Raw genomic sequence first — 27,102 nt, forward strand, 5'->3', positions numbered from 1 at the left:
TTTTGCACAGCACCATGACTTTATATTATATACTGTGGATTATTTCTGTTTAAGTGGCAAGACTTTTATCTAAGCAAAGTCAGACTTTACTGTCCTAATTAAATAATTAAAAATCAATGCATGATCATATTCAATTTTTGTAAATCTTAACACCATTTGCCAAAAATTCTGATACTAGCATTCAGATTTCTCAAAACAACACCAAAAATCAGGTTGTAGATTCCTACCATGTGGGCCATGTTTTCGGTGACAGGCTTTAAGGCCTCCACTGAGTTAATGGTGACTGTAGTAGCTTTCTCCATGGCCAGCTGAAGATTAAACCGATCCTGCAGTTCTTTCAAGCTGTAGTCTAGTTTAGGATATATGGCATCTTCCCTCTGAAACACACAAGACATGAACCAATTGTGAAATTAATGCAATACAACGTGACTTGTTGCTCTGTTTATAGATAGTAGTAGTATTAGATTCAAATATGAATCTACACCTTTTATCGGTTTCCTCCTTTTTAAAATGTTGATTTAACTTAAAAAATGTTTACTTTTTACAATACAAATCTCAAATGGAATTCAAATTCAAATAGAATTCAAAACGATTTTGGAATGTAACACTTTCCGATAAAGTTCAGTATTAGTCAATTCTTTAAATATATGGGAGCTGGCTTTCAATAACTCTAGATGTTCACTGACTGCAATGCTAAAGTGACCAATTATACAGCTGATAAAAGTTTACAGCCTGGTACAAAAGATGGTTTTGGGGCATATAGCTAATATGACCCTTCATGACAACTCTGAGGGGAATACATTTTTTAAATAACTTCTTCGTTTGGTTTATATTAATCCTTTTAATTTTGCATAATTAAGGGCGTGGTCACTTAAGTGACAGCTGGTAATAAACAATTTGTCAGCTGTAACTAGCCCACATGGTGACGTCATCTCTGCTAATTTCATCCAATGAACTTGGCTTCAGAAGTGTTTTTGTTTTAGTTTTTTATGGTTTTATACAGTTTGTTCAAATTGTTGGGTCCACTTTTGACTTTTTTTTTTGTACTTAAAAAAAAAAAAAAAAAAAACAGAAGGTGTAAATTAGGGGCAGTGAGATTTATTTCTAAAAGAAAGTTGAAATTGGGGGGCACGTAATTGGAGCTGTAAAGTTTAACTTTTCAATCCCAGGTGAAAAATCAAATCTGTTGGAGACGAACAATAGATTAATAGGTACCAAAAAAGTGGTGATTACCAAAATGAGGAAGTCCCAGAGTAAAATGAGAAAATATGATACACCGGTGTTTGGTATGGTCTTTACGCTGTTTTCATCCGTTTTTATATTACTTGTTTTTTATTTTATTTATACTTTTATCTCTTTTTTTCCTGTTTATGTAAAGCACTTTGAATTGTCACTGTGCTTGAAATGTGCTATATAAATATATATTGGCTTGCCTAACAGACTGTCCAAGATAGGACTCTATTTCAATCAAGAATACATATCCTGATTATGAGTAAAATTCAAAATGGCTTGCCGTAGAGATGATTATATTAATAACAGTTATAATTTCAAGTTTTGTTGCGTAGGTTCAGGTCAATTTACCTCGATAGTACGCTGGGATGTTCAAATGATTTAAATATCGCAGGCGATGGGATGGTCCCTATGGTTTCAGCAGTCATCTCAGCTTTGCCTAAGCTCTGCCTTATCTAAACATTTTTAATTATCTGGGAATGACGCACTTCCAAGATGGCAACTGCTGACCACGCCCCCTGTAAGCTCCATTTGCGCTCTTCAGGAACCACAGCGGATTTTATGGCTTTTTTCACAAGTTAATGAGAACAAAGAACAATAAACACAATGTATATTTAATGTTAATAAATGAAACATTTTAATGAGCTATATTGTTGGAATTCTGCCTGAGACTTTAATATAAGGTTTAATGTAGATGAATACAACAATACATGGCTTACTGAAGTGTTATATAATTACGTTGACTTTCTGACTTTGTATTCATTTTTAACACACCTAAATTAATTGCACCAAGTTAAAATGTTAAATTCAGACAGACTATTAGTTAGAACTAATCGACTGCATAACATTATAACACCAGTAATGCTTAAGGCTTACTGTTGTTGTGTGTCTAAGAAAATGCGAAATAAGAGCTGTTAAATAATGAGCGCTGAGAATGTCTCATCGCCGCAGGCTCACATTTAATATTACAGGCTCCTTATAACTTGATATGAAGGCTGAGAGGTTTTAAATCTCATTAGGATGAACATAAAAAAACGCAACATTCGACAGCCAATTATGAAGACTGTTTACTTCAGCCTTTCACTTCCTTATGAGGCCTTATCGAAAGAATCCATTGCACTTTATGGCCCAATTAAAAAAAAAAAACTAACATCATTAAAGGCACACTTATATTCCCCAAAACCATGCTAAAAACCACCATGCGAATGTCAAATGTCAAACATATTTATTCAGTCTCGTAACTTCCACGTACGGCCAATTAAAATCCAATGAGGTTGAACAGTCCCACTTTCCGTGGTCTGGCTGTCAGCCAAATGTGCGGCCGCATAAAATACGAACTGTAAATATGGCATATATTATAGCAACAGCTTGCTAAGTGGTGCGGAGATCGCGTTAATGTGGGCTGTGCGTTGACATGTGCAGTCATTTATTATTTGAAGGGAGGCGTTGCAGGACATCTGGGAGTTATCGGCAAACACATCGTGGAGCAAGTCAGCTGGACCGTTAATACTCGCGAGCAAAGAGAGGGATGGCTAAATCTGTCCTCAACAGAGATCACATGGACGGTGGCCAAAACAAGCACAAAGGTTGTGGAGGGATAAATCATGCCCATGGCGACGACTACTACAGCCCAGCCAAGCAGAACACAAGATGCAGTGTTGTGAATATAGAGACGATTCGACAGAGGCCCATATTTCCACAAAGCCGTGGCCCTGACACGGAGAAAAGCACATGATGAACTCAAGAGATAGGGAAGTGTCGGCCCAATATTTAATGATTCAGTGCAGAATGAGGCTGTGCTGGGAGGCAAGAAAGGGCATTTATGGCAATGCAACATCTCAAACTATCTGAATCTGGTGCAACTGCAAACTATTGGAGCATCTAATATGGCTTACTTCTCTATTATATAATATGTGAAAATGCATACATAATCCAAATAGTAGGTTTGAATCCATAGTATTCGAAAAATAGTAGGCAAGAAGTACCTAGATGACCTGCTACTTTAGGCGAAGTACTGAAATCAGGGTTTCTACAAGTCAAATTTAAGACAATCTTTAAGACAATTACGAATGGGATTTCAGACTTATACAGGGCTAAACACTACGGATGTTTTTGTTATGGCCCAATTGGACCAATAGAATTGGGAAAAAAAAACAAATGTAGTTATTTCTTAACCACATATTTTAATGTGTCGAAACAACAACAAAAAAACTGTAGTTGTATAGACTATAGAAGTTTAACATTGGTAAAAGTATATTTATTATGAAGAAAAAAACTATGCAAATTATCAAAAATATATTTTTTGTTTGGCTTTTGTCTAAATGAATCGAGTATAACTCCTATTCAACCTAATGCATTTCTGTTATAAAACCTTAAGTTTCATGCCTACTTATAAATATTATGTCCACTCACACTTTCTTCTGTAAATAGTTTTTGTTTAAATTGAAGATTATGTAAAGGGATATACTGCTGTTACTATTATGAACAATTGTGTAATTGTTTTTAGTTTTCTTTTCCTGGTTAGGGAATTTATAAAAAAAAAAAAGTACATCCAATTGACCCCTTGATATCATTAAGCAGCAAGAGAAAATGTTAAAATGGGTATGAAGTGACACAACTGATGCAGGCAGGTCATGTGACAATGGGACAACATGGATGATTCATTCATTCATTCATTTTCTTGTCGGCTTAGTCCCTTTATTAATCCGGGCTCGCCACAGCGGAATGAACCGCCAACTTATCCAGCAAGTTTTTACGCAGCGGACGCCCTTCCAGCCGCAACCCATCTCTGGGAAACCTCCACACACACACATTCACACAAACACTCAATTTAGCCTACCCAATTCACATGTACCGCATGTCTTTGGACTGTGGGGGAAAAGGGAACACCCGGAGGAAACCCACGCAAAGGAAGGGAGAAAATGCAAACTCCACACAGAAACGCCAACTGAGCCGAGGTTCGAACCAGCGGCCCAGTGACATTCTTGCTGTGAGGCAACAGCACTACCTACTGCGCCACTGCCTCGCCCTACAACATGGATGATGTAGATTGTAAAAATTCCATGAATATCCATGCTCAAACTAAATAGAACAAACTTTAACAGTTTCAAAGTACATTCGAATTCAAACATAGAACCAATACAAGTTGTATGACATTTCAGTTGCAGTATATGTGATTACAACATTTAAATACATTTGGGGAGGTATAAATTGGCTAAATTTGATCACTTAGTGCTTAATTGTCTTGACATCTGAAACTTTGCAAATATCTGCCTGCCATAAAGCATCTGATTAACCATTTATCTGATCTATCTGATCTGATCAATCATTTAAATAATAATGATAACTGTAACTGTAATTTAATTAACAGTAATAGTTGCAGTTTAGTCAGCAAAACAAAAGTTAAGAGCTGGACAAAGCAAAGAGAAATGCTAAGAATAAAATCAAGAAAAAAAAGTAATAAAATCAATGAAAGTTAAGCAAAACAAAACAGCGATATCAAAAAGAGAGCTAAACAAAGCAGACAAAAAAAGCAAAAAAAATAAATAAAATCAAAGCCAATAAAAAAAAAAGGAAAAAAAATGCTAAACAAAAAGAATCAAAAGCAATCCCAAATGAAAAGTACAACACAAAGTAAATGAAAACTAGACAAAACAAAAAAGCTCAGAGCTAAACAAAGCAATCCAGATGAAAAGCTAAGCATGGGACAGACACAAATCAAAACTAGACAAAGCAAAAAAATCTAAAAGTCAAACATAGCAAAAATACAAAATGTAAGCAAAACAAAGCATGCAAAAGAAAATTCTATAATAAAATAAATTAGAAGAAACAAATAAACAAACAAAAAAAAAACATTAGAAATAAATGAGCAAAATGAAGCAAACCTAGACAAAATAAAGCCTTGTTGGACATCTCTAAAGAGATTGAACCAGAGATGTGTTACTGATTTGGACTGAGAGTTGCAGCATTTCCATCTCAGACCTTCACATGACCCAGTTCCTCTTTACTTTCCAAGAAAGTTTCCATTGAAGGTGTTAGGCGGCGAGGTGTGGATTACAAATGGGCTTATGTGCACCTGCGGTAATGAATCAGTGGGGAAAATCGGGGATGGCGGGGAATTACTTGTGGGGCAGACTGGCCCAATAAAAACCCCCCAGTGTGCCCAAAAATAGTGCGGGCACCTCTGTTTGAAGGAATTATATAGCAGATGACAGCTGACACTGTAGTGAAACCCGTCATTTTGACACACAAGACAAGTTCAGGCAGGTCTTTCAGCGCTGCCCAAGAAGACAGGAATATAGTTTTAGAAAACACACCACCTGTTTTATAGTACCAGCCTGCACCCAGGTTACATTTAAGTAGAGAAATCAAATAGTTTTAAAACAAGTCTACTAACAATTGAGTCAGTGCACTTTAATATAACAAAGCCTTAAGAGAAGAAGAAAATTACAAGGGAAATTTATGGATATTAAAATAAGTAAAGTTGAAGTTTTTGGGTGTTAGTGATAATAAACACTACATCTTCTGTAAAATTTCTGGGTAACACTTTACAATAAGGTTCATTAGTTAATGCATTTACTAACATTAAATAATCATGAACAACGCATGTACAGCATTTATTAGTCATAATTGAACATTTACTAATGCATTATTAACATCCAAGTCCATGCTTGTTAACATTAGTTAATGCACTGAGTTAACATGAACTTACAATGAACTACTGTATTTTCATTAACTAACGTTAACTAACATCAACAAATACAATAATAAATGCATTGTTCATTGTTTGTTCATGTAATAAATGCATTAATTAACATTAACTAATGAACCTAATTGTAAAGTGTGATCAATTTCTGAAAAAAAAGCAAGCAAGCACAATTGAAAAAACATAACTTACAAAAATATTTTAGAAAATGACTAGAACTTTATCTTATACATAAAAATAATTAATTAAAGTGTAAAGAAATAGAAGAAATTACATAATATTTTTTTTTATCATTTATACACTACCATTCCATGGTTTGGAGACAAAAAGTACACTCAATAATACAATAAAAATATTTTTAAAACATGTAAATTCTATATTTTTACATAGACATTTAAAAAAACATTTTTAATAACTGTTTAAGGTTAAGATAAAATTAATACAAAATAGATACATTTACTTATCGAAGAGCAATTACACAGATAAAAAATGAAATATAATATAATATAATATAATATAATATAATATAATATAATATAATATAATTTAATATAAAAATAAAATAGTACCTCAGCATAGAATTGTTTCACCAACGGCAGAGAACAGACAGGCTGGGTTTTGGAAACACTGGGTTGGAAGTGAGGTATTACCAATTGGACGGCCCTCAGGACCATTTCTCTCTCATCCTTCTTGAACACACACTGACTCAACACATCATCCACAGACAGGCCATCTGCCCCCATCTGCTGTAGACACCTGCATGGACCAGAGGAGAATTTATTTTTAAATAATATTAATAATACAAAAAAGAATGTAGAAATGTATATTATGACATTTTCTATGGGTTTTATTGTCAAATTTACGTTAATTACATCTTGAGGCTGTTGTACACTGTAAAAAGGCTCAATCAAATTAACCTTAAATTATAAATGAAGATTATTTAACTTACATTAGATTAAACCTACTTACCAAGGGTTTCTGCACGTTTCACAAAGTTAAATTTGAGACTTTAAGACATTTTAGGAGCATTATGAATACAATTTTAGACTTATACAGGGCTAAATGCTCAGGATATTTTTTGATATCCCAGTAGGAAAAGATTTTTACTTGCCCTATCAAAAATGTATCATAATTTAATACATTCAATAATACAACAATAATAATAATAATTTAATAATAAAAGTATAGGTCAGTTTCCTCAGCAGTAAATAAATGTAGAACTTTTAAGCTAATGTTACAGTAAAGGAAAGAATGAAATGCTATTTTTTAAATAAAAAGTTAAAAGTTTTATTGAGATAGATTGGAGGTGATTGGGTAGCTAAACATGAACAAAGGAAAAACAAGACCCATTAAAAAAAAATTTAAGACCTAAAACACATTATTGATGACTTAAGAAATTAAAAATTAGTTTTTGAGGTTTAAGACATTATAATGGTTCAAGTACACCCTGGAGTACTTTTATTGAAACTTTAACAGATTTGTGTGTGTTTAGCATCTGTTAAGACATCGTTAGCACCATTTAGCATTAATTGTGGGAAAAACTGTATAATTCTGAGCTTTTGTCAGCTAATTTTATCTTCTGGGATAAAAATCATTTTTGGGGCGGGATCAAAATCGATGAAGTAGCACGAATCTGTAAGACGTGCTGGTTTATCATTATTATTCAAAGCATTGTTTTCTTATCCAATGAGAAGACCCTTCTTCTTAATTATTCATGAGAACATGTGCAAGCTCAAATGCAAGGTAGACCTGCCAAGCTACAATGAGACCCAATGAGACCGCATGAGACCACGTGTGTGTTTGTTTCCATGATTCACAGCTTTTGTTGCATGTGTTTCCCTGCGATACTGTTAGGGCCGATACAGCAAAGTGGTTGGTTTGCAGTAAGCATTTTTGTCGAGAGAGCGGTATAAGAATTGGAAAATGACTGACTGCCTTTTATCAGTTGAGTTTGTTACCATTCAGACACATTGCCTGTATCTGTGCTGCTTTGTTTGAAATATGTTATAAGTTCTCCGGATTACCAGCAAGGTTAATGGTTGGAATAGACAGTGCAAAAAAACAGCTGCAGTGCAAAAAAACAGCTGCACTGCAATCCAATGCGTCTGCATTCAGACCCAGGGATGAAGGATGAGAGAAGTCCTCCTCATTTATACTGTTTATATGCTATCTTTATAATGATATAACAAATTATGGTTATGTGTATATGAAATTACAAAATACGTGTATAGCAGGGCATTCAACTTTTTATTTCTTTGCATTTTAACTTTGTAAACTCTAAAATCTCCTCACGGTTTGCGTCTCATTTTGTGACCCAACTGACAACAGTTGTTCGCTCCCTTTTTTTCCCCTGCTCTGCTGGCCACGCCCACTCTGCGCTCCACTCTCATTATAATATATGACTCATTATAACACACATCTATATATATATATATATATATATATATATATATATATATATATATATATATATATATATATATATATATATATATATATATATATATATATTATTTATGAAGAATTTCTAAGGTAGACTTTCCTGCAGATACCCCATTACAGCTTATTTATGACTTAAAAAAGTTGGGATATGGTTAATTACATTATTAAGCTTAATGTATTTAAGTTGTCAAGACTTGCAGATCATAAAGTATTTAGTGTACTTGCAAAATATACTTATTTTAATAGTACAAACATAGAAACTCAACACAGACTCAAATTAAATATTTTGTCTTCTCAAAGTCTCATAATGAGAAAACATCCCCAACCACAGCATCTGTTTTCATAGTGCTGCAAACTGTGGGCTTTTTGGAGCAGAATATAAAATATTTGCACTGACATGGAGAACGTTCTGCTCTCTTTGGTCGTGGGTGTCAGATAGGTCGCTGCTGTATGTCCAAAAATTACAAGGCCGTGTTTATTCAGACAGAAAAAGTGTGAATAAAGTCAGAGCCCCACGCATCTGGACTGCTGGCTGTTGATGTAAAGCTGTGTTCCTGTCGTGAACAGAATACAAATTATAGAGCGCTGGAAGAGCAAATGAGAGTCTGTGCCAGGGAGATTAGTGGAGGAATAGCTGACGACAGACTAGCAAATTATTATTGAAAATACAATTAATGCAATGTTATGCAGTCGTGATGCACAGCAATTATTTCCAAATGAATTATTCTTTGTATACACTATTTATTTGGAAAATTCATACCATCAGTCTAATATTAGTCTAAAAATTGTCTTTAATCAAACAAAACAAAAAAGCAAGGAAAGATTTAATGGTCTTAGTAATATATTAAAGTTTGCGTAGACTACACTGCTTCACTACACTTGATTGAACAATCATTTTGGGCCATTTTGATATTTATTTTACATGGACAAAAACAGTAATATTTCATGATACAACTTGTCTTAAAGTATTTCAATCAAACAAAAGCAGCTCTGGTAAGCAGTGGTGTATCTACTCTAACAGTATTCCAATTAGGGCTACACGATAATCTGATATTCTGATATTGCGATATGTTAATGTTCAGCAATAAATATTACGACATGGGATAAAGTTTTATAAGATAGTTTGAATAGCACTATTTGATGGTTTTCTATGGAATCTAACAGTATTTAGGTACAAAAAGTGATCTACTTTGTCTAGTTTCTAGTCCAAATATCTAAAAATTCTTAGATCAAGTAAAAATATTGTTTTGTTTTCAACTTTTTCCTTTCAAGTTTTTCTTTGAAATGTAGTAACTTTCTTACAAATACAACATTTGTCAGTGGGGCAAGTAATATAATCTTGTTTTTGATTTGATACGAATATATTTGGATTAGAAACAAAATAAAAAATTATAGTTTTTTGCATGATTAAATACAATTCTGTAGCTCCTAGTCACCTATAATTCAGACTCAACACTTCATATATGCAATTCAATATGATGCATATAATGCAATATGAATGCTGAAACCGTATACTGTACAGCCCGAATTCCAATTACTGAGAGGTCTTTACCATAGTCATAGGCCAGTTAAAGGACGAGTTCATACAAATATGAAAACTTCACTCTCAAAACTGTAATGGCTGCCATAAAATTATCAATTACTCAAATCACCACTTGGCATTGTGTAACTCTTCAGTTAAGTCAGCAGTGATAATCTTATGGTTTAGAGCATTGAGACACAGCACTATTGTGCTCACGGAGACCTGAGTCAATTCAATTCCCAGTTCAAGGTCCTTTGCCTATTCTTCTCGTTTCACTGCTACCTATGATTTCCAGTCCATTCTCTACACTTAACCGAGCCATATTCTTCTTTCTCTATGGTTAACCGAGGGGAACTATTTATTCTCTACAGTTAACTGAGGGATACTCTTCATTATCTACAGTTAACTGAGGGAAACTCTTCATTCTCTACAGTTAACTGAGGAATATTCTTCATTGTCTACAGTTAACTGAGGAATATTCTTCATTATCTACAGTTAACTGAGAGATACTCTTCATTATCTACAGTTAACTGAGGGATACTCTTCATTATCTACAGATAACTGAGGGATACTCTTCATTATCTACAGTTAACTGAGGGATACTCTTCATTATCTACAGTTAACTGAGGGAAACTCTTCATTCTCTACAGTTAACTGAGGAATATTCTTCATTGTCTACAGTTAACTGAGGGATACTCTTCATTATCTACAGTTAACTGAGAGATACTCTTCATTATCTACAGTTAACTGAGGGATACTCTTCATTATCTACAGATAACTGAGGGATACTCTTCATTATCTACAGTTAACTGAGGAATATTCTTCATTATCTACAGTTAACTGAGGGATACTCTTCATTATCTACAGTTAACTGAGGGATACTCTTCATTATCTACAGTTAACTGAGGGATACTCTTCATTATCTACAGTTAACTGAGGGAAACTCTTCATTCTCTACAGTTAACTGAGGAATATTCTTCATTATCTACAGTTAACTGAGGAATATTCTTCATTGTCTACAGTTAACTGAGGGATACTCTTCATTATCTACAGTTAACTGAGGAATATTCTTCATTATCTACAGTTAACTGAGAGATACTCTTCATTATCTACAGTTAACTGAGGGATACTCTTCATTATCTACAGTTAACTGAGGAATATTCTTCATTATCTACAGTTAACTGAGGAATATTCTTCATTATCTACAGTTAACTGAGGAATATTCTTCATTATCTACAGTTAACTAAGGAATATTCTTCATTGTCTACAGTTAACTGAGGGATACTCTTCATTATCTACAGTTAACTAAGGAATATTCTTCATTGTCTACAGTTAACTGAGGGATACTCTTCATTATCTACAGTTAACTTAGGGATACTCTTCATTATCTACAGTTAACTGAGGAATATTCTTCATTATCTACAGTTAACTGAGGGATATTCTTCATTATCTACAGTTAACTGAGGGATACTCTTCATTATCTACAGTTAACTGAGGGATACTCTTCATTATCTACAGTTAACTGAGGGATACTCTTCATTATCTACAGTTAACTGAGGAATATTCTTCATTATCTACAGATAACTGAGGGATACTCTTCATTATCTACAGTTAACTGAGGGATACTCTTCATTATCTACAGTTAACTGAGGAATATTCTTCATTATCTACAGTTAACTTAGGGATACTCTTCATTATCTACAGTTAACCGAGGGATACTCTTCATTATCTACAGTTAACCGAGGGATACTCTTCATTATCTACAGTTAACTAAGGAATATTCTTCATTATCTACAGTTAACTTAGGGATACTCTTCATTATCTACAGTTAACCGAGGGATACTCTTCATTATCTACAGTTAACCGAGGGATACTCTTCATTATCTACAGTTAACTGAGGGATACTCTTCATTATCTACAGTTAACTGAGAGATACTCTTCATTATCTACAGTTAACTGAGGGATACTCTTCATTATCTACAGATAACTGAGGGATACTCTTCATTATCTACAGTTAACTGAGGAATATTCTTCATTATCTACAGTTAACCGAGGGATACTCTTCATTATCTACAGTTAACCGAGGGATACTCTTCATTATCTACAGTTAACCGAGGGATACTCTTCATTGTCTATAGTTAACCGAGGGGAACTATTCATTTTCTACAGTTCACTGAGGGCTACTATTCGTTCTCTACATTTTACTGAGGGATACTCTACATTCTCTACAGTTGACTAAGGGATACTCTTCATTCTCTACAGTTAACCGAGGGATACTCTTCATTCTCTACAGTTAACTAAGGAATATTCTCCATTCTCTAAAGTAACTGACAGTTAACAGTTGTTCACAGAATTTTACAGTGATTTACCATTATTACTGTGTGAAAGTGACAACTGGCCTTTTGATTAAAAAAAATAAATAAAGAAACTAAAACCTAAACATGATGATGATGCACAGAGAGCAAATTACACAATGTGCCTGTGCAAAAAAAAAAAAATCTTATCGCCCATATTTTACCATTATTATGTATGTCAAATGTTGGGAATACTGGAGCTTCAACTCTCACCTGCTTAATAGTCTCTAGTAGTCTTGAACACTTCGATTATTTGTATCAAGTGTGTTTGATTAGAGATGGAGTAAAACTGTGCTGAGTTGCGGCCCTCCAGCAATTGAGTTTGAGACTTATTGGTTTAAGTCTTTCTGATTATCTAAGATACAATTTAAAGCAGTAAATGTAGGAATTTGTAACAGTTGTTGAACAGCAAATCCAGTGTTTTACGTATTTAATGTTAGCGCATAATAGTTAAGGGCATTTATTTGTACATTTTTAAAAAGGTCTTAGTCATAGAACTAGTTGTTTAAATGCATTTACTCATGAATGTCTGCAACCAGATGAGGGATTTTACACTTCGTGAGTCTCCAGGGCAGAATGGGCTATTCCTAAAGCTTGTCAGAGGATGCAAAAATTCCTCAATGGTTTCCAAAGCAACAGGCTCCCTCGGGAATGGAAAACAGACAAGAAAAGATAAGTCCTCAGTGCCCTCTAGTGGACTTACAGTCAGTAAATGAAGCCATCGAGGGTGGTGCGAGGTCATGAGAAAAAGACATTACTGTACACTTTACAAAACAGAGGATTTTGTTTTTTTAATCACACAATTACCTTATGAGAATTAAACTCAGGACTGCTGTAAATGTTAAACATGGAGTTGATGCAGCCCTGAGCTCTGTATTAGTGACCAGAAGCATTGTTTTAAAGGCTGATCTCTTAAACAAACAATGCTTATAACAAGCCGGTGTCGGGGAGTCCATTCAAAAAATGTAGCACTGGTATAAAAACATAAACATATAATAAGTTTTTAGTATTTGAATTTAGTATCAGAAATGTTAGCTCTGGCAACTAGTAAGTTCTATGTAGACAGTTTAATTGGTTCTTGTGTTTTTAATATGGTTTTGATATTTTCATTATTTGTTGTGTGTGTTTAGTTTAAATGTTCTATTAGTAGTACACTACCTGACAAAAGTCACAAAACCAGACAAAAAATAATTTGACTTCAAGTTGATTATTTGGAAAAATGGCAGAAGGTAGTTTTTTTTGGATGAATCATCTGTTAAACTGTATCACAATCATTACAAATACTGCAGATGAACTATTGGAACCCACATGGACCCAATACATAAGTTATGCATAGATGTATGGATGCAATCGTCCAAGCTCATGGGAGTCATCATCCATTCATTTTCCTTTTAGACCCTTTGTTAATCTGGGGTCGCCACAGCAGAATGAACTACCAACTTATCCAGCATATGTTTTATGCAGCGCATGCCCTTCCAGCTGCAACCCATCTCTTGGAAACATCCATACACACTCATACACTACAGACAATTTAACCTACCCAATTCACCTGTACTGCATGTCTTTGGACTGTGGGGGAAACCGGAGCACCCAGAGGAAATCCACGTGAGCGCAGGGAGAACATGCAAACTCCACACAGAAACGCCAACTGACCCAGCCGAGGCTTGAACCAGCGAACTTCTTGCTGTGAGGCGACAGCACTACCTACTGCGTCACTGCGTTACCCTCATGGGAGTCATATGATTTTTTTTTCCACAGCACCATGACTTTAAATGTTATACTGCATTATATATTTATATATTTTTTATAATATTTATACATTTTATTATTATATTTATATATTTATACTGCATATTAATGGTGTAGTGGCAAAAGTGGCAAGACTTTTGTCTAAGCAAAGTCAGACCTTACTGTCCTAATAAACTCATTAAAAATCAAGTCATGATCATATTTAATTTTGGTAAAAAAAAGCGTAATCTAGAGACCTTTGCCTTTTATATAAGCCACTTCTGATATAAAATGATCAACTAGAAGTTATTATTTGTTGATCTTAAAATTTGGATAGGCAACAAGACTTTTGTCAGGTAGTGAACTTCACTTACTTCTGTTTCAGTATAAGTTTTTAATTAATATGTACTTTAGGTAGCAAAAATGTATATTTCTATATATGTAAACTAAATTTCTGTTTAAATTTAATGAATTAATTTGAATAATAGTTCTGTTCCAGTTAACAATCACAAAGCAATGACATAATACCCTGAAGAGATAATGATCGCATTTAAAAAGAAATCTATTAAAATTACACTTTTGTTTTTGATTTTTGACAAATTGTCACATCATTTGACCATTTATTGTTTATCACCAATATAATCAAAAAGGTGGCAGTGTCAAAGCTCCAAAAAAACACAAATATATGAAATCAAAAAGGTAAACACAAAGCGTGTAACATTTCGAGCACACCAGCTCTTCGTCAGTCTGTTTGGCTGAGCACCCATTTAGATTTGTTTATCACCAATCACATGAAACAAATACTTCCTGTAAAATCGAGTTAAATATTAACAAACCAAATCCAAATGTGATATGAATTAAAATTCAAATGCTTTGTACAAATGCGATGTGAACTGTTGGATTAGTATTTGTTATTTGTCAAAATTTCCAGGTTTCCATCTTATCTTTCCACACCAACAGTTCTTGGCATCTCTGATATTTACAGCAGATGTTGACTACATCGAATGTCATCGCAAGGAAAACGAATGTGTGAACCGTTTGTCCAAAAGATTGTGACATGAAACCAAGTCACCTTTATGTGGAGAGAGGACGGCAAGTTAGGATTGCACTGAAGGATGCAACAACCGTGCCGCTTGAGAGCTGAAAGACAAATTGAAAGTGTGGCAAGGAGAACAAAGAGAGACAGATGGGTAAAAAATAGGCTCCTGTGGGGCTAGTAGAAAGAGGATTTCCACTGGACGGCAGTGTGTTTGCCATCAGCTCACAGTGATCGATTGCCCAAACAGCTGCCACAAGCCCCCCTGTGCCTGTCCTTTGGTTCTGCTATTGGGTAACAACAGCATATTTCACCTTACAGTCACCATTAATGCTAATTAAATATGGAAATATAGGAGTTTCCACCTGAGAATGTTGTCGACTAATCGCAAAATATTTTAAACTTTTTATGGTTAGTACATTGTGATAATGTAAAAATGTAGACAGGTCCTATTTCTGTTAGACAGAATAAATGGGTATTATGGGAGACTATGAACTTTTTACATGTACAAACATAAAAATAAATAAATAAATAAATATAATACATTATGCTCATTTTGCAGATTAAATTAATAGCCCTATTTAAAATAAATTATAATTCAATATATGTGATGTTGTAAAAAATGAACAAATGAGAAAAAAAAAAAAGTCAAAACAACAGATTTTTGATCTGGCCTCATTCTGTCAAGGAGCTCTGCATATAAATGCAAGAGAGGAGGTGTTCATCTGCTAAATTCCTCTACCCAGAGACAAGCTGCACACAAAACAAATAGATGACCAGAGAGAAAATGGCGGTCCACTGAGTTAATGCTCTTTAGATGAATGACCACAATTTGAATTTCTATTTTTGGCCATGGTCAAGTCTGCCTCATAATAATCCTATAGTGCTGTAGATAAATGGATCAGCTCATGGATTATGTCTTCATAAAAAAGCATATATATGAGCATCATTATGATTTTGCAAGCTTAAAAAATTGATTTGGATTCTTAAATGAAATCTGAGGAAAACAATTACACGGTAGGAGCCTTTGTTATTTATGAATTATTGCAAACTGCAACACTGACATCTAGAGACACAATCTGGAAGTGTCAATCAATTTAACATAATCTCATTTCTGAACACTGAATGCTCTAAAATAATATTTCAATGTCAACATAGGACATTTACAAATGTACTAAAGTCTTACCATTTCATATTTATTTCTCAAATTGAAGAATTAATTGTGGACAAAAATATAAGTATATTATTTGATCACGATAGCACCTGTATAAGCTTTAAAAAAAAAAAAAAAACATCTTTCAGACCAAAATGCAATGCAAAAATGTTAATGCACCATTAGTTAGATCTATCTACTGTAGTTAATTTGAGGGTCACTTTTTGGTACGCTTTTACCTGGCAATGACAACTGTTTCACAGTTTTGCATACGGCCCATGCACTCCAGAGCAGCACAGTAAGACGTGACGTTTGGTTTCATACCAGCTTCTTCAATCAGAGAAAACAGGCGACGAATGTTATTTATGGAACCCTGCGAAACATTAAAAAAAAAAAACTTAAAGAACAACACTGAATTAATTCTTTTAATCTGAAAACCCTATAAATGTGAGATCATAAGATCATAGAATAATATATACATATATCTATATCTATATAGATAGATATAGATATATGTATATATTATTCTATATATTAATATATAGGGCATATATATATATATATATATATATATATATATATATATATATATATATATACATATATATATATATATACATATATATATATATACATATATATATATATATATATATATATATATACATATATATACATATATATATATATATATATATATATATATATATACACACACACATATATATATATATATACACACACATATATATATATATATATATATATATATATATATATATATATATATATATATATATATATATATATATATATATATATATATATATATATACACATATATATATACACACACAAACACACATATATACAGACTAAAAGCAGAATAGACAAAAATATTGCAAAAGTATATTACAACATTTTGCGGTCGTCTGTAATATTTTTAAATACAGTTTAAAAGTTTATGGATTTCTTTTAATGGGGTACTATCCCCTTGTTAAGTGTGACGTCACGCGAACACTTTTTTGATCATAAAAAAATGATTTCTCTACTCAAATGAATGGCGGCTTGGACCACGAAACAGTATTGCATACGTCACCACTTAACAAGCGGATAGAATCAATAGTGTTTCTTTACAAAGTGGCAATGCCATCTACTGGCCTGGCATGAATAATACAGCTTTTAGAATTGTTGAAGGTGGACCACATTGAAAAAATGACCTTTGCTGCTTTTCAAACTACTTATTTAAAATAAGATGAAACAACACAATTCTAAAGTTTTTTGGGAAACTTAATTGTTTTATGTGCAATCCACTTAAATTTGTAAAAACGATTAAGTTAACTAAATTGATTTCTGTTGGGACAGCATGTAGTAATTGTTTGGAACCCAGCATTTATTACAGTGCATGTGGATTGGAAATCACCTTGATCATGCTGTCAACTGATTGCTATATATTTTAATCATGCAAGTAAAAAGCTTTTTCATATAGTTCACTGTGTAAATGAAATAGTAGACAGGTATGTTTTCTGTTAGGTAGAATAAATGGCCCTTATGGGAGACTATGAACTTTGAACAAACATACATAAAAATGCTGCACGGTGGCGCAATGGATACCACAATCGCCGCAAAGCAGGAAGGTTGCTGATTCTAGCCCCGTCTGAGTCAGTTGGGATTTCTGTGTGGAGTTTGCATGTTCTTCCCGTGTTAGCATGGGTTTCGTCCGGGTGCTCCAGTTCCTCCACAGTCCATAAACATATGCTATAGGTGAATTGGGTAAGCTAAATTGTCCGTAGTGTATGTGTGTAAATGAGTGTGTTTGGAGGTTTCCTAGTGACAGGTTGCAGCTGGAAAGGCATGCATTGCGTAAAACATATGCTGGATAAGTTGGCAGTTCATTCCACTGTGGTGACCCCAGATTAATAAAGGGACTAGCTGAAAATAAAAGGAATGAATAATGCCAATTCTGCAGATTAAATGAAAAGCCCTCATAAAAATGAATAACAATTCAATATATGTGATGATGTAAACAATGAACCAGTGCGGAAAAAAGCATCAAAACAACCAAAACATTGATCTAGCCTCATTTGTTTTGAATTTTTCATTCATTCTGTAACAAAAATAATTAAATCTAAAGTGATAAAAAATCTCATGTAATAATGTAAAAATTAAACTTTTGATTTTTGCATTAAAAAAATAAACTATATATATATATATATATATATATATATATATATATATATATATATATATATATATATATATATATATATATATATATATATATATATATATATATATATAATTTCTAAAAGATCGTGACAGACTGAAGACTGGAGTAATGATGTTGAAAACCCATCTTTTCGCCACACTGACCACAGTAATAAATATTTGTTAAAATACCAAAAAAATGATTTAAAACCAAAATTTTCCACAATATCCCCATTTTACAACGTTATTTTTAGATATTGTTTATTTGTTGTGGAAGAAGAGATACAAATGTGCATACATACCTTTTTGGCCCACATCCGCATGACGATGTTGTAGGTGCTGATAGACAGCTGTGAGCGTTTGGAAAGCTGACGATGATGAGACAGCAGGTAGTTATGAGCTCGAGAGACATCGTCAAGAAACATACAAGCCTCCAAATAGCACCGAACACGGAGATGTGAATCTTCATAGCGGTTTCCTTCCTTATCCACCAGTAGCTTTTCAGGAGCGGGCACGCTTACATCAAGCTCTCCTTCATTAACCAGTGCTTTATCTGAAATGACTGAAATCAAGCTAACTTCACCACTGTGTATTTTTTGGAGATCTGGAAACTTGGCCAGTAGTCTTTCAGAGACTCTGAAACCTTTTCCTTTATTTTGCGCATTGTTTGTGCAGTGTTTCGTCTTACTGCTTTGGCCCGTCTTGATGACCTTTTTAGAAGTTTTGGTTTTGGGATTGATCCACATTTCCCGATTGAGTTTTGCCATCCAGCGACTTGCGTGAGTATTGGCAGGTGTGACACCTTCAGTTACGTTCTTTTTTTGAGCAGAGGGACCGCTTTTAAGCATTTCTGCTTTTTCTCCTGGCAGGTTCTTCTGACTTTTCCCAGGTGATGTTTTCTTTGCTCTCTGCTTCGCTTTGATGATTTGCACCTTTGAATGTTTGACGTCTACAATGGCGTCAGAATGCAGCTGTTGGATTCTGGCCTCCAGAACTGTGAAAAAAGAAAGAAAAAAGAAGTGCACATGATGGAATACATGTCTATAAAAACATGCTGTAACTGAGGTTTTTGAAGGAAGTTCAATTAAATTTTTTACATTCTAACAAATAATACTTATAGTTGAAGTCAGAATTATCAGCCCTCTTGCATATTTTCCCCCCAATTTCTGTTTAACAGAAATAATTTTTTTTCAACATATTTCTTAACATAATCATTTTAACAACTATTAAATAATAGCTGAATAATAGTATTTAGCCTAAAGTGTAATTTATAGGCTTAACTAGGTTAATTAGGCAATTTAGGGTAATTAGGTTACAATAATTACCAATTGATTACCAGATTACCAATCATTACCAATAATTATAATAATAATAATACAATGATGGTTTGTTCTGAAGACCATAAGGGGAAAATTTGCTAAAGGGGGCTAATAATATTGACCTTAAAATGGTTTCTAAAAAATAAAAACTGCTTTTATTCTTGCCGAAATAAAACAAATAAGACTTTCTCCAGATGAAAAAAATGTTAAAGGAAATACTGTGAAAAATCTCTTGCTCTGTTAAACATCATTTGGAAAATATTTAAAAAAAAAAAAAAAAGGGGAAAAAATAATTCACAGGAGAGTGAATAATTTTAACTTTTACTATATATGTATAGTTCAATCAAAGCCAAAACATGATTATTTTACTTACTAATTGGCAGGTTATGCTAAAAAAAAAAACTCACTTTATTTTGACTTTTTCTTATGAAAAGTTTTTTTTTTTTTTTTTTTGTCTAGAAAATGCTTTTTGATTTAAGAATGTTTTAATATTTGGACTAGAAACAAGACAAAAACTCTGAATAACAAAAGCAATTGTTGCAGTAAACATAAAAGGACTACATAGCTCCCACCTTTAGACTTTATACTAGTGACTTACACACATCTACAATTACTTTTTAATTAATGCACACAAGAAAGAAAAATATACTTTCTTTGAGACTTATAACATTGAATATTTTAATCCACATCAGTGGCGTAGTCTATGCAGATTTTAATTTAATTAATGCTTCTCTAAACTTGATTGTTGTCTACTACTTAAGGTTAATAACCATATCTGGAGCAACCGATCTAGTGCATTCACAATGTTTAGAAATTAAACTGAAATAAATTTTAGTAGTGACTGCAACTTCCAGTCATTTTGACACATTTGTTTTTTATTAAGGGAATATTTTATTAGAGCAACAAAAACGTTTAGTTTGACAATGCACAACCACACAGTAGTCTATGCTATAATTACTATTATAAATACTATTATTTGAGGCTTGACAAAAGACAGAACCCTTTTGACTGTTTGCTTTCATTTTCAAATTGTCATTCACACTTACACAGGTGTGAAAAGTATGACATCCCATTCTGCTACGTAAAAGCAGTATTAAGTAAGGACACTTATTTATTTTATTGGCTTTTGGCTTTAAAATGATCGGCCTGTGATGTTTCCAGTGTTATAAATAAAATATAGGTCTATAGAGTGTGAGTGAGTGGATATGCCGTGGATCAAACTCATATGCGCTGCAGGTAAATGATTGTTTTTAAAAAAATATGTAATTCAGTCTGCTATTTGCTCATGCAAAATTAAACACCAGAAAATATGTTTTAAGCCTATTTTTAATGGTGAAGACAGTTATCTGTATTATAATGGTGTTATTATTAACTTATGTAAGCTCATGCCCAACCCAAAAAATTAAATCATAAGAGGAAAACAAAAGTTATTAAAATAAAACTAAATAGCTGAAATAAATAAATAACATGATGGGTAAAAATAGTGTATTGTGGCTGTCGAACGAACAATTTCAAGAAAAAAAAAAGAATATTGCTTAATATCAATCTTTTTTGCCTTTATAATCATACTAAAAATATATAATACAGCCTAGTGAGTTGCATGTTATCCTTACAAAATTTCAACTGTAGACCAAGACTGTCTTTTACGGCTATGAATATAATATAATATATATATATATATATATATATATATATATATATATATATATATATATATATATATATATATATATATATATATAATAAAATAGTACAGCCATCTTGAAGCAAACATAGATGTACGACTATTTTAATCATGGCAAAATATGAACTATATTATTAGTAATAATAATAAAATTAAATATAAATAAAAATATAATTAAATACAACATATAAAGTTTATATAAAGTACATTATAAGGTATTTTAAGTTTTATTAAGTACACTAAACCTTATCCGAATAAACAGCAAACTGATGCAAGGCAATAATATATAAGCTATTAAATCTCTATTAAGTGACTATTTACATTACTGCAAAATGTAAACTTCAAGACCAAATTAATATATTATTTACGACATAAGTGATTTATTTTATTAATAAAATATTTTTTCAAATAAAATGTTCAACAAAACGAAAAATCACACAAGCAAACGTCTGAGTTAGCAAACCCACAATTAACAGAAATATAACCATCAGGAGAAAGACACCATACCATCCAACAGCTGAGACTGTTCCCAGACTCTTTTCTTCCCATCATCCTTCTTAGGAATGACTGAATAGTGCCTTCGGTAAATCGTAGCCCATGTTTTGTCTGGAAAAATGACAGATAAAGTGAATAACGATAAAAGTTAATCAACTTCCGTGTTTGTTTGGACACAGAAAGAGACATAACAACAAACAATCTACAGATCTATTATGTCTAGATAGATGAACACCAAAGAAGCATCCACAACACGTGTATAAATCTCATAAAACAGCAAACATCACAGACTTTCTTGCATGTCAAAGCCTTGTTGACATTGAGACGTAAACTATCTGACTTAAACAAAGTTTGTAAAACGAAACGTGAATGTAAAATATACTCAATATAAAATGAATGACAACAAAATAATAAGTAATGCAAATAAATATTGAGGTAAAGTGGATTTGAAGGACGAGACAGATGATAGCATAATAATAATACTGCTCTCTCATTAACGTTACCTTGTATTTGTCTCTCTCCGTTGATCCTTATTCTGAGACACATGCGACAACAATCGCCTTTTAGAAAACTACGAAGACACCCGTCAGCTGCAAAACTGCGCGTTAAAGCCGCTGAATAGGCACACAATCTCAAGAGTGACATGTTGTCATGATAGTTTTGAAACACCGCGTTATCCTGTGCTGAAGGCCGCCATTTTGTTTAGACCTGACTAGTTCATAGACGATTCGACGAGGTTAGACCTCCAAGAACGACGAGCACATCGAACTTTCATTTTGAGGTTGGATAAACACTGCTGCTACTGTATCTCATGTAAGTTGAATTTCAGTGATATGTATTTATTTTAAAGTTCTTAAGGCGATAAGAAATGAAAGACGTTCTCAAATAATTTTAAATAATTAAACTCTTTAACTCACTTGTTAATCAGTCACTTGTTAAATAGTATTCGTCTAATTGCATACATATATTTAGGATAATGTATCAATTTAATTAATAAGTATTTTTCGATTTAATTATTAGGAATCCCATTTTGGACATTTTTTTATTAATATATGATGTACAACAAATAAGTTAGAAAGTATATTACGTGTTAAGATCGTTTTGTGTGTGAAATGGCTAGATTATATTTAATGGCCTGTGTTTGTTAGAAACTACAGTAGATGGCGAACTTTGCCAAGCAATATTAACCACGTGTTTGCCGCGCAAACCACACATATTTTTCATTAATAATGTTTGAACAATAACAGAAAGGCATTAACACTTTTTAGAATTACACAAAAGACTGAGATAACAATCAATTTACATACATTCACAATCTTTCCATCCTCCTTAATAATAATAAATCATAATAAAATGCCAAAAATTAACAAATAAAATAAATGATAAAGAAAAAATAAAAAGCAGAGGAGTTGAAGTTCTCAAAACATGAAACCAAAATCCTCAAATTATGTAAATATAAAAATAAATTTATTGCTTTTTGGCTTTTCATCTCTCTTAATGTCTTCAAATAGATCACACATTATTCTCTAAACACCACTAGTCTTGGAGGAATTTTGAAAAATTTACATTTATGAATATACAATTTAATAATAACGATAAATTATTCATTATATATGTTTTAAGTATTAAGCAAAACTCAATACTTTCCCTTGAGAAGATACGTCTTACAGATATTTTCAGTTGTATCCAAATTAATACTTCATCTCAAAATCTTTGTATCACATTACATTGGAAAAACAAGTGTTCAGTTGTTTCAATACATTTAAGTCACCAATATTGAATTTTAACTTTAGAAATTAGTTTGCAGGATAAATAATATTAACATTATTTTGAAGCTCTTTAAATTAACAGGGTATGTAGGAAATCTTTTTCTATTGTTATAATATCGTACACATTTTTTTTAATCATAATGAGACAAAATATAAGCTCTCTTTACGGGTCCTGGAAAACAACACTGTGTTAGACAATCTTTCAAAAATTTGAACGTTTTCTATCTGTTAAGTTAACATTTTCTATCTTAAGATCACTTGTTTTGGGAGTTCAAATCACACAAAATAAATATCACCTTCTGTGAGGTGGATTTGTTACTTCATAAAACATTTTTCTATGGAAGATTACACTTTAGAGTTGACGTTTATTGGAAGTATTATATTTCTTGTGTGATTAGTAATTCAGAATTTGTATCTACAAAAATGTATTTTATTTTAGTGTAGTAAACATGTTTCTGGCACATTGCTTAGCATTTGTATAACCAAAGTTTTGCTACAAATTCCGTGGTTAAACTATTAGTGCAGCAAAATTAAGGTACATTTGAGGTTAGCATGGTTTTAAATATATGGGTTTTTTGTCAAATTGTTGGGAAAACCATATCTAAATCATTTGTAGGATGTTCGTCAATAAGATGTTTATCTGGTTGTCAATGTATATATTTAAAATTAAACTTTCACATATGTTAGATTAAAATTGAAAATAGGTGACGAGTCAGCACATTATATAACATCATTACATTACATACTTCTTTTTCATAAAGTATGTATTTAGTAGATAACGTTAAATTAAACCATGCATGAAAATAATAAATTATTAATGTTAATAACTAAATTAAATTGATTAAATGATAAAAAATAAACATCATTCATTCATTTTCCTTTTGCTTAGTCCTTTTATTCATCAGGGGTCCACACCCAATTACCACCAACTTATTTAGCATAAGTTTTACGCAGCGGCTGCCCTTCCAGCCTCAACCCAGTACTGGGAAACATCCATATAGTCTTATTCACACACACACACACACACACACACACACACACACACACACACACACACACACACACACACACACACACACACACACACACACACACACACACAAGCACACACACACACACACACACACACACACACACACACACTACGGCCAGTTTAGTTTATTCAATTTACCTATAGCGCATGTCTTTGGACTGTGGGAAAAACTGGAGCACTTGGAGGAAACCCACGAGAACACGGGGAGAACATGCAAACTCCACACAGAAATCCCAACTGGCCTAGCCGGGACTCGAACCAGAAACCTTCACAGTGTCACTATGACTAAAATAAATGTATTAAATTATAAAAATTAACATAACTACTGACAGTAATGTTTATTTAAGTATCATTTAATTTCATTAAGCTCTACATTAAGTCTATTTAAAAACAAATATAAGATGACCTAGAAACCTAGTAGGTGGAGATCAGACATTGTTTGTCACTACGGTTCACAGGGTTACCTTTCTGATGGGTCCATTTGATGTTTCAAGCTCTGGTGTGACAGTCATTATTGGGTGACTGGCTGTCAACAAAAGGAAAAAAGAGAGTCATTCAAGAACCTGATAACAACTCCAACCGGGACAAACCTGCCATTCTTTGGGGCACTGATATTCAGACTATTTTGCACACATCTATAAAGACATGGTTCTTGAAAATATGAGAGCTGCTTTTAATATGTTCACTTAATTGACCAATGAAATATATATATATATATATATATATATATATATATATATATATATATATATATATATATATATATATATAGAGAGAGAGAGAGAGAGAGAGAGAGAGAGAGAGAGAAACACTTAAGAATTTAGTCTATTTTTAGGCCTCTACACATACCAGTCCTTGGTGTATTTTACAACCACATTGAGGGGGTTAGCATACCGTCAGTCAACATTTTTAGGAAAATCTCTCCACACCTGTCGATACTAATAGAATCCAGAGTCAATATGAATAAAAAGTATTTCAAATAATATCCTTAAGGCATTTGAAGACATATTTGCTTAAGTATTCACATCTGTGAGTTGCATATCTCTTTGATTATCACCAAACTAGCAATGTCCACCAATCCTATCCGCAATCTTTTTTTTTTTCTTTAAAAAGTAACAGTCCATGCTATCATTTTTTTAGATCTCTGTCCACTATCCCAAGAGGACGAAGGCTCTCAGGAGCTGTTGATCAGATAGTCTACTCACTTATCACTGATTTCAGCTACAATGGACAATGGTCACGAAGCAGGAAATGCAAATAGGCTTGTTGTAGATTGATCTTCAGTTGTGGCGACAGAGGACAGATCCTGAATTAGAAACGGATGTTTATGCAGGCGGCCGCACAGTATGGCACTCTGGTTATCTTGACCACCTGCGTCGGAGGAATCTAGCAGGAAGTCTGTGGTTGACATGAGACAGTTCATTGCATAACCAACAGTGTAATTCATCACAATATCATTATTACAAAATAAGCAAATAAAGGGAATGGCAAAATTAAATATGCATGACTAGTCTAACAAATATGAAATAAAAAATATGTAAAACAATCTGTTATTTATGTGCTCGTCATAGGATTATTGATCCCTGCCATTGATCCAAATTGTGACAAATGTTGTGCTGAACCTTCAAATTTAGTTCACATGTTTTGAACCTGTCCTGCTTTGTTTCCTTTTTGGGAGTCTGTTTTTGATTCATTTTCAGCTATTACATCTATTAAAATAGATCTTTCTCTCTATTAATTGGCCTGTTTGGAGTTCTATACCCTGACTGTGAGTTATTATTTAATTTTTCTGAATTTCAAAGATTCTTTCCTTATCAGCTAGGTCCTGTATTTTATTGCAGTGGAAGTCTCCTCAACCCCAATCCCATACTCAATGGATTAAAGATGCCTTATTTTTTGTTGAATTACAAAAAAATAAATAAAGTCTTCGATTAGCTAATCAGATTTTCTAACATTTGGTTGCCAATTTTTGGAGTAGGGTCTGTCTGCGGACTGCAAGACAGAGGTGTAACATGAAGGTGCCTTAGGGACGTAACTTGTTGTACATTAGAAGTGTAACTTGAAGTTATGGTGCCATGTTAAAACTATGTTGTCGGCAATATGGCACTGTACATCAGTTATTAACATCTACACCTACCCAACCCTAAGCCTATAACCATCAGTTATTAACGTCTACACCTTCCCTAAACCTAAACCCAAACCCAACCATCATAGTCATTAACGTCTACACCTACCCCAACCCTAAACCCAACCATTAGTTATTAACATCTACACCTTGCCTAAACCTAAACCCAACCATCATAGTTATTAATGTCTGCACTTACCCCAACCCTTAACCCAATCATCACAGTTATTAATGTCTACACCTTCCCTAAACCCCACCATCACAGTTATTAACGTTTACACTATCCCTAAACCTAAACC

At 33.0% G+C, this 27,102-nt stretch overlaps 1 protein-coding gene and 1 long non-coding RNA gene across 2 annotated transcripts in view; one reads left to right on the top strand and one right to left on the bottom strand.

The window, feature by feature from the left end:
* The window catches only part of polrmt (polymerase (RNA) mitochondrial (DNA directed)), an 84,743-nt gene extending 62,153 nt beyond the window's left edge, over positions 1–22,590 (bottom strand). The window contains exons 1-6 of the mRNA XM_087304229.1: positions 22,380–22,590; positions 21,889–21,987; positions 18,681–19,372; positions 16,410–16,543; positions 6,505–6,691; positions 228–377 (exon numbers count right to left, since the gene is read on the bottom strand). Coding sequence (XP_087160355.1) covers positions 228–377; positions 6,505–6,691; positions 16,410–16,543; positions 18,681–19,372; positions 21,889–21,987; positions 22,380–22,521 — 1,404 coding nt within the window. The 5' untranslated portion in view covers positions 22,522–22,590. The remainder of the gene's footprint in view (positions 1–227; positions 378–6,504; positions 6,692–16,409; positions 16,544–18,680; positions 19,373–21,888; positions 21,988–22,379) is intronic.
* On the top strand, positions 9,333–13,089 carry LOC148679499 (uncharacterized). The gene is made up of 3 exons (XR_015945671.1): positions 9,333–10,424; positions 10,891–11,075; positions 11,232–13,089. It is a non-coding gene; the product is annotated as an uncharacterized LOC148679499 (long non-coding RNA).
* Positions 22,591–27,102: the final 4,512 nt, after the last annotated feature.

The sequence above is a fragment of the Danio rerio genome, chromosome 22 (assembly GCF_052040795.2).
Source record: "Danio rerio strain M-AB ecotype USA chromosome 22, GRCz13ab, whole genome shotgun sequence".
Lineage (NCBI taxonomy): Eukaryota > Metazoa > Chordata > Actinopteri > Cypriniformes > Danionidae > Danio > Danio rerio.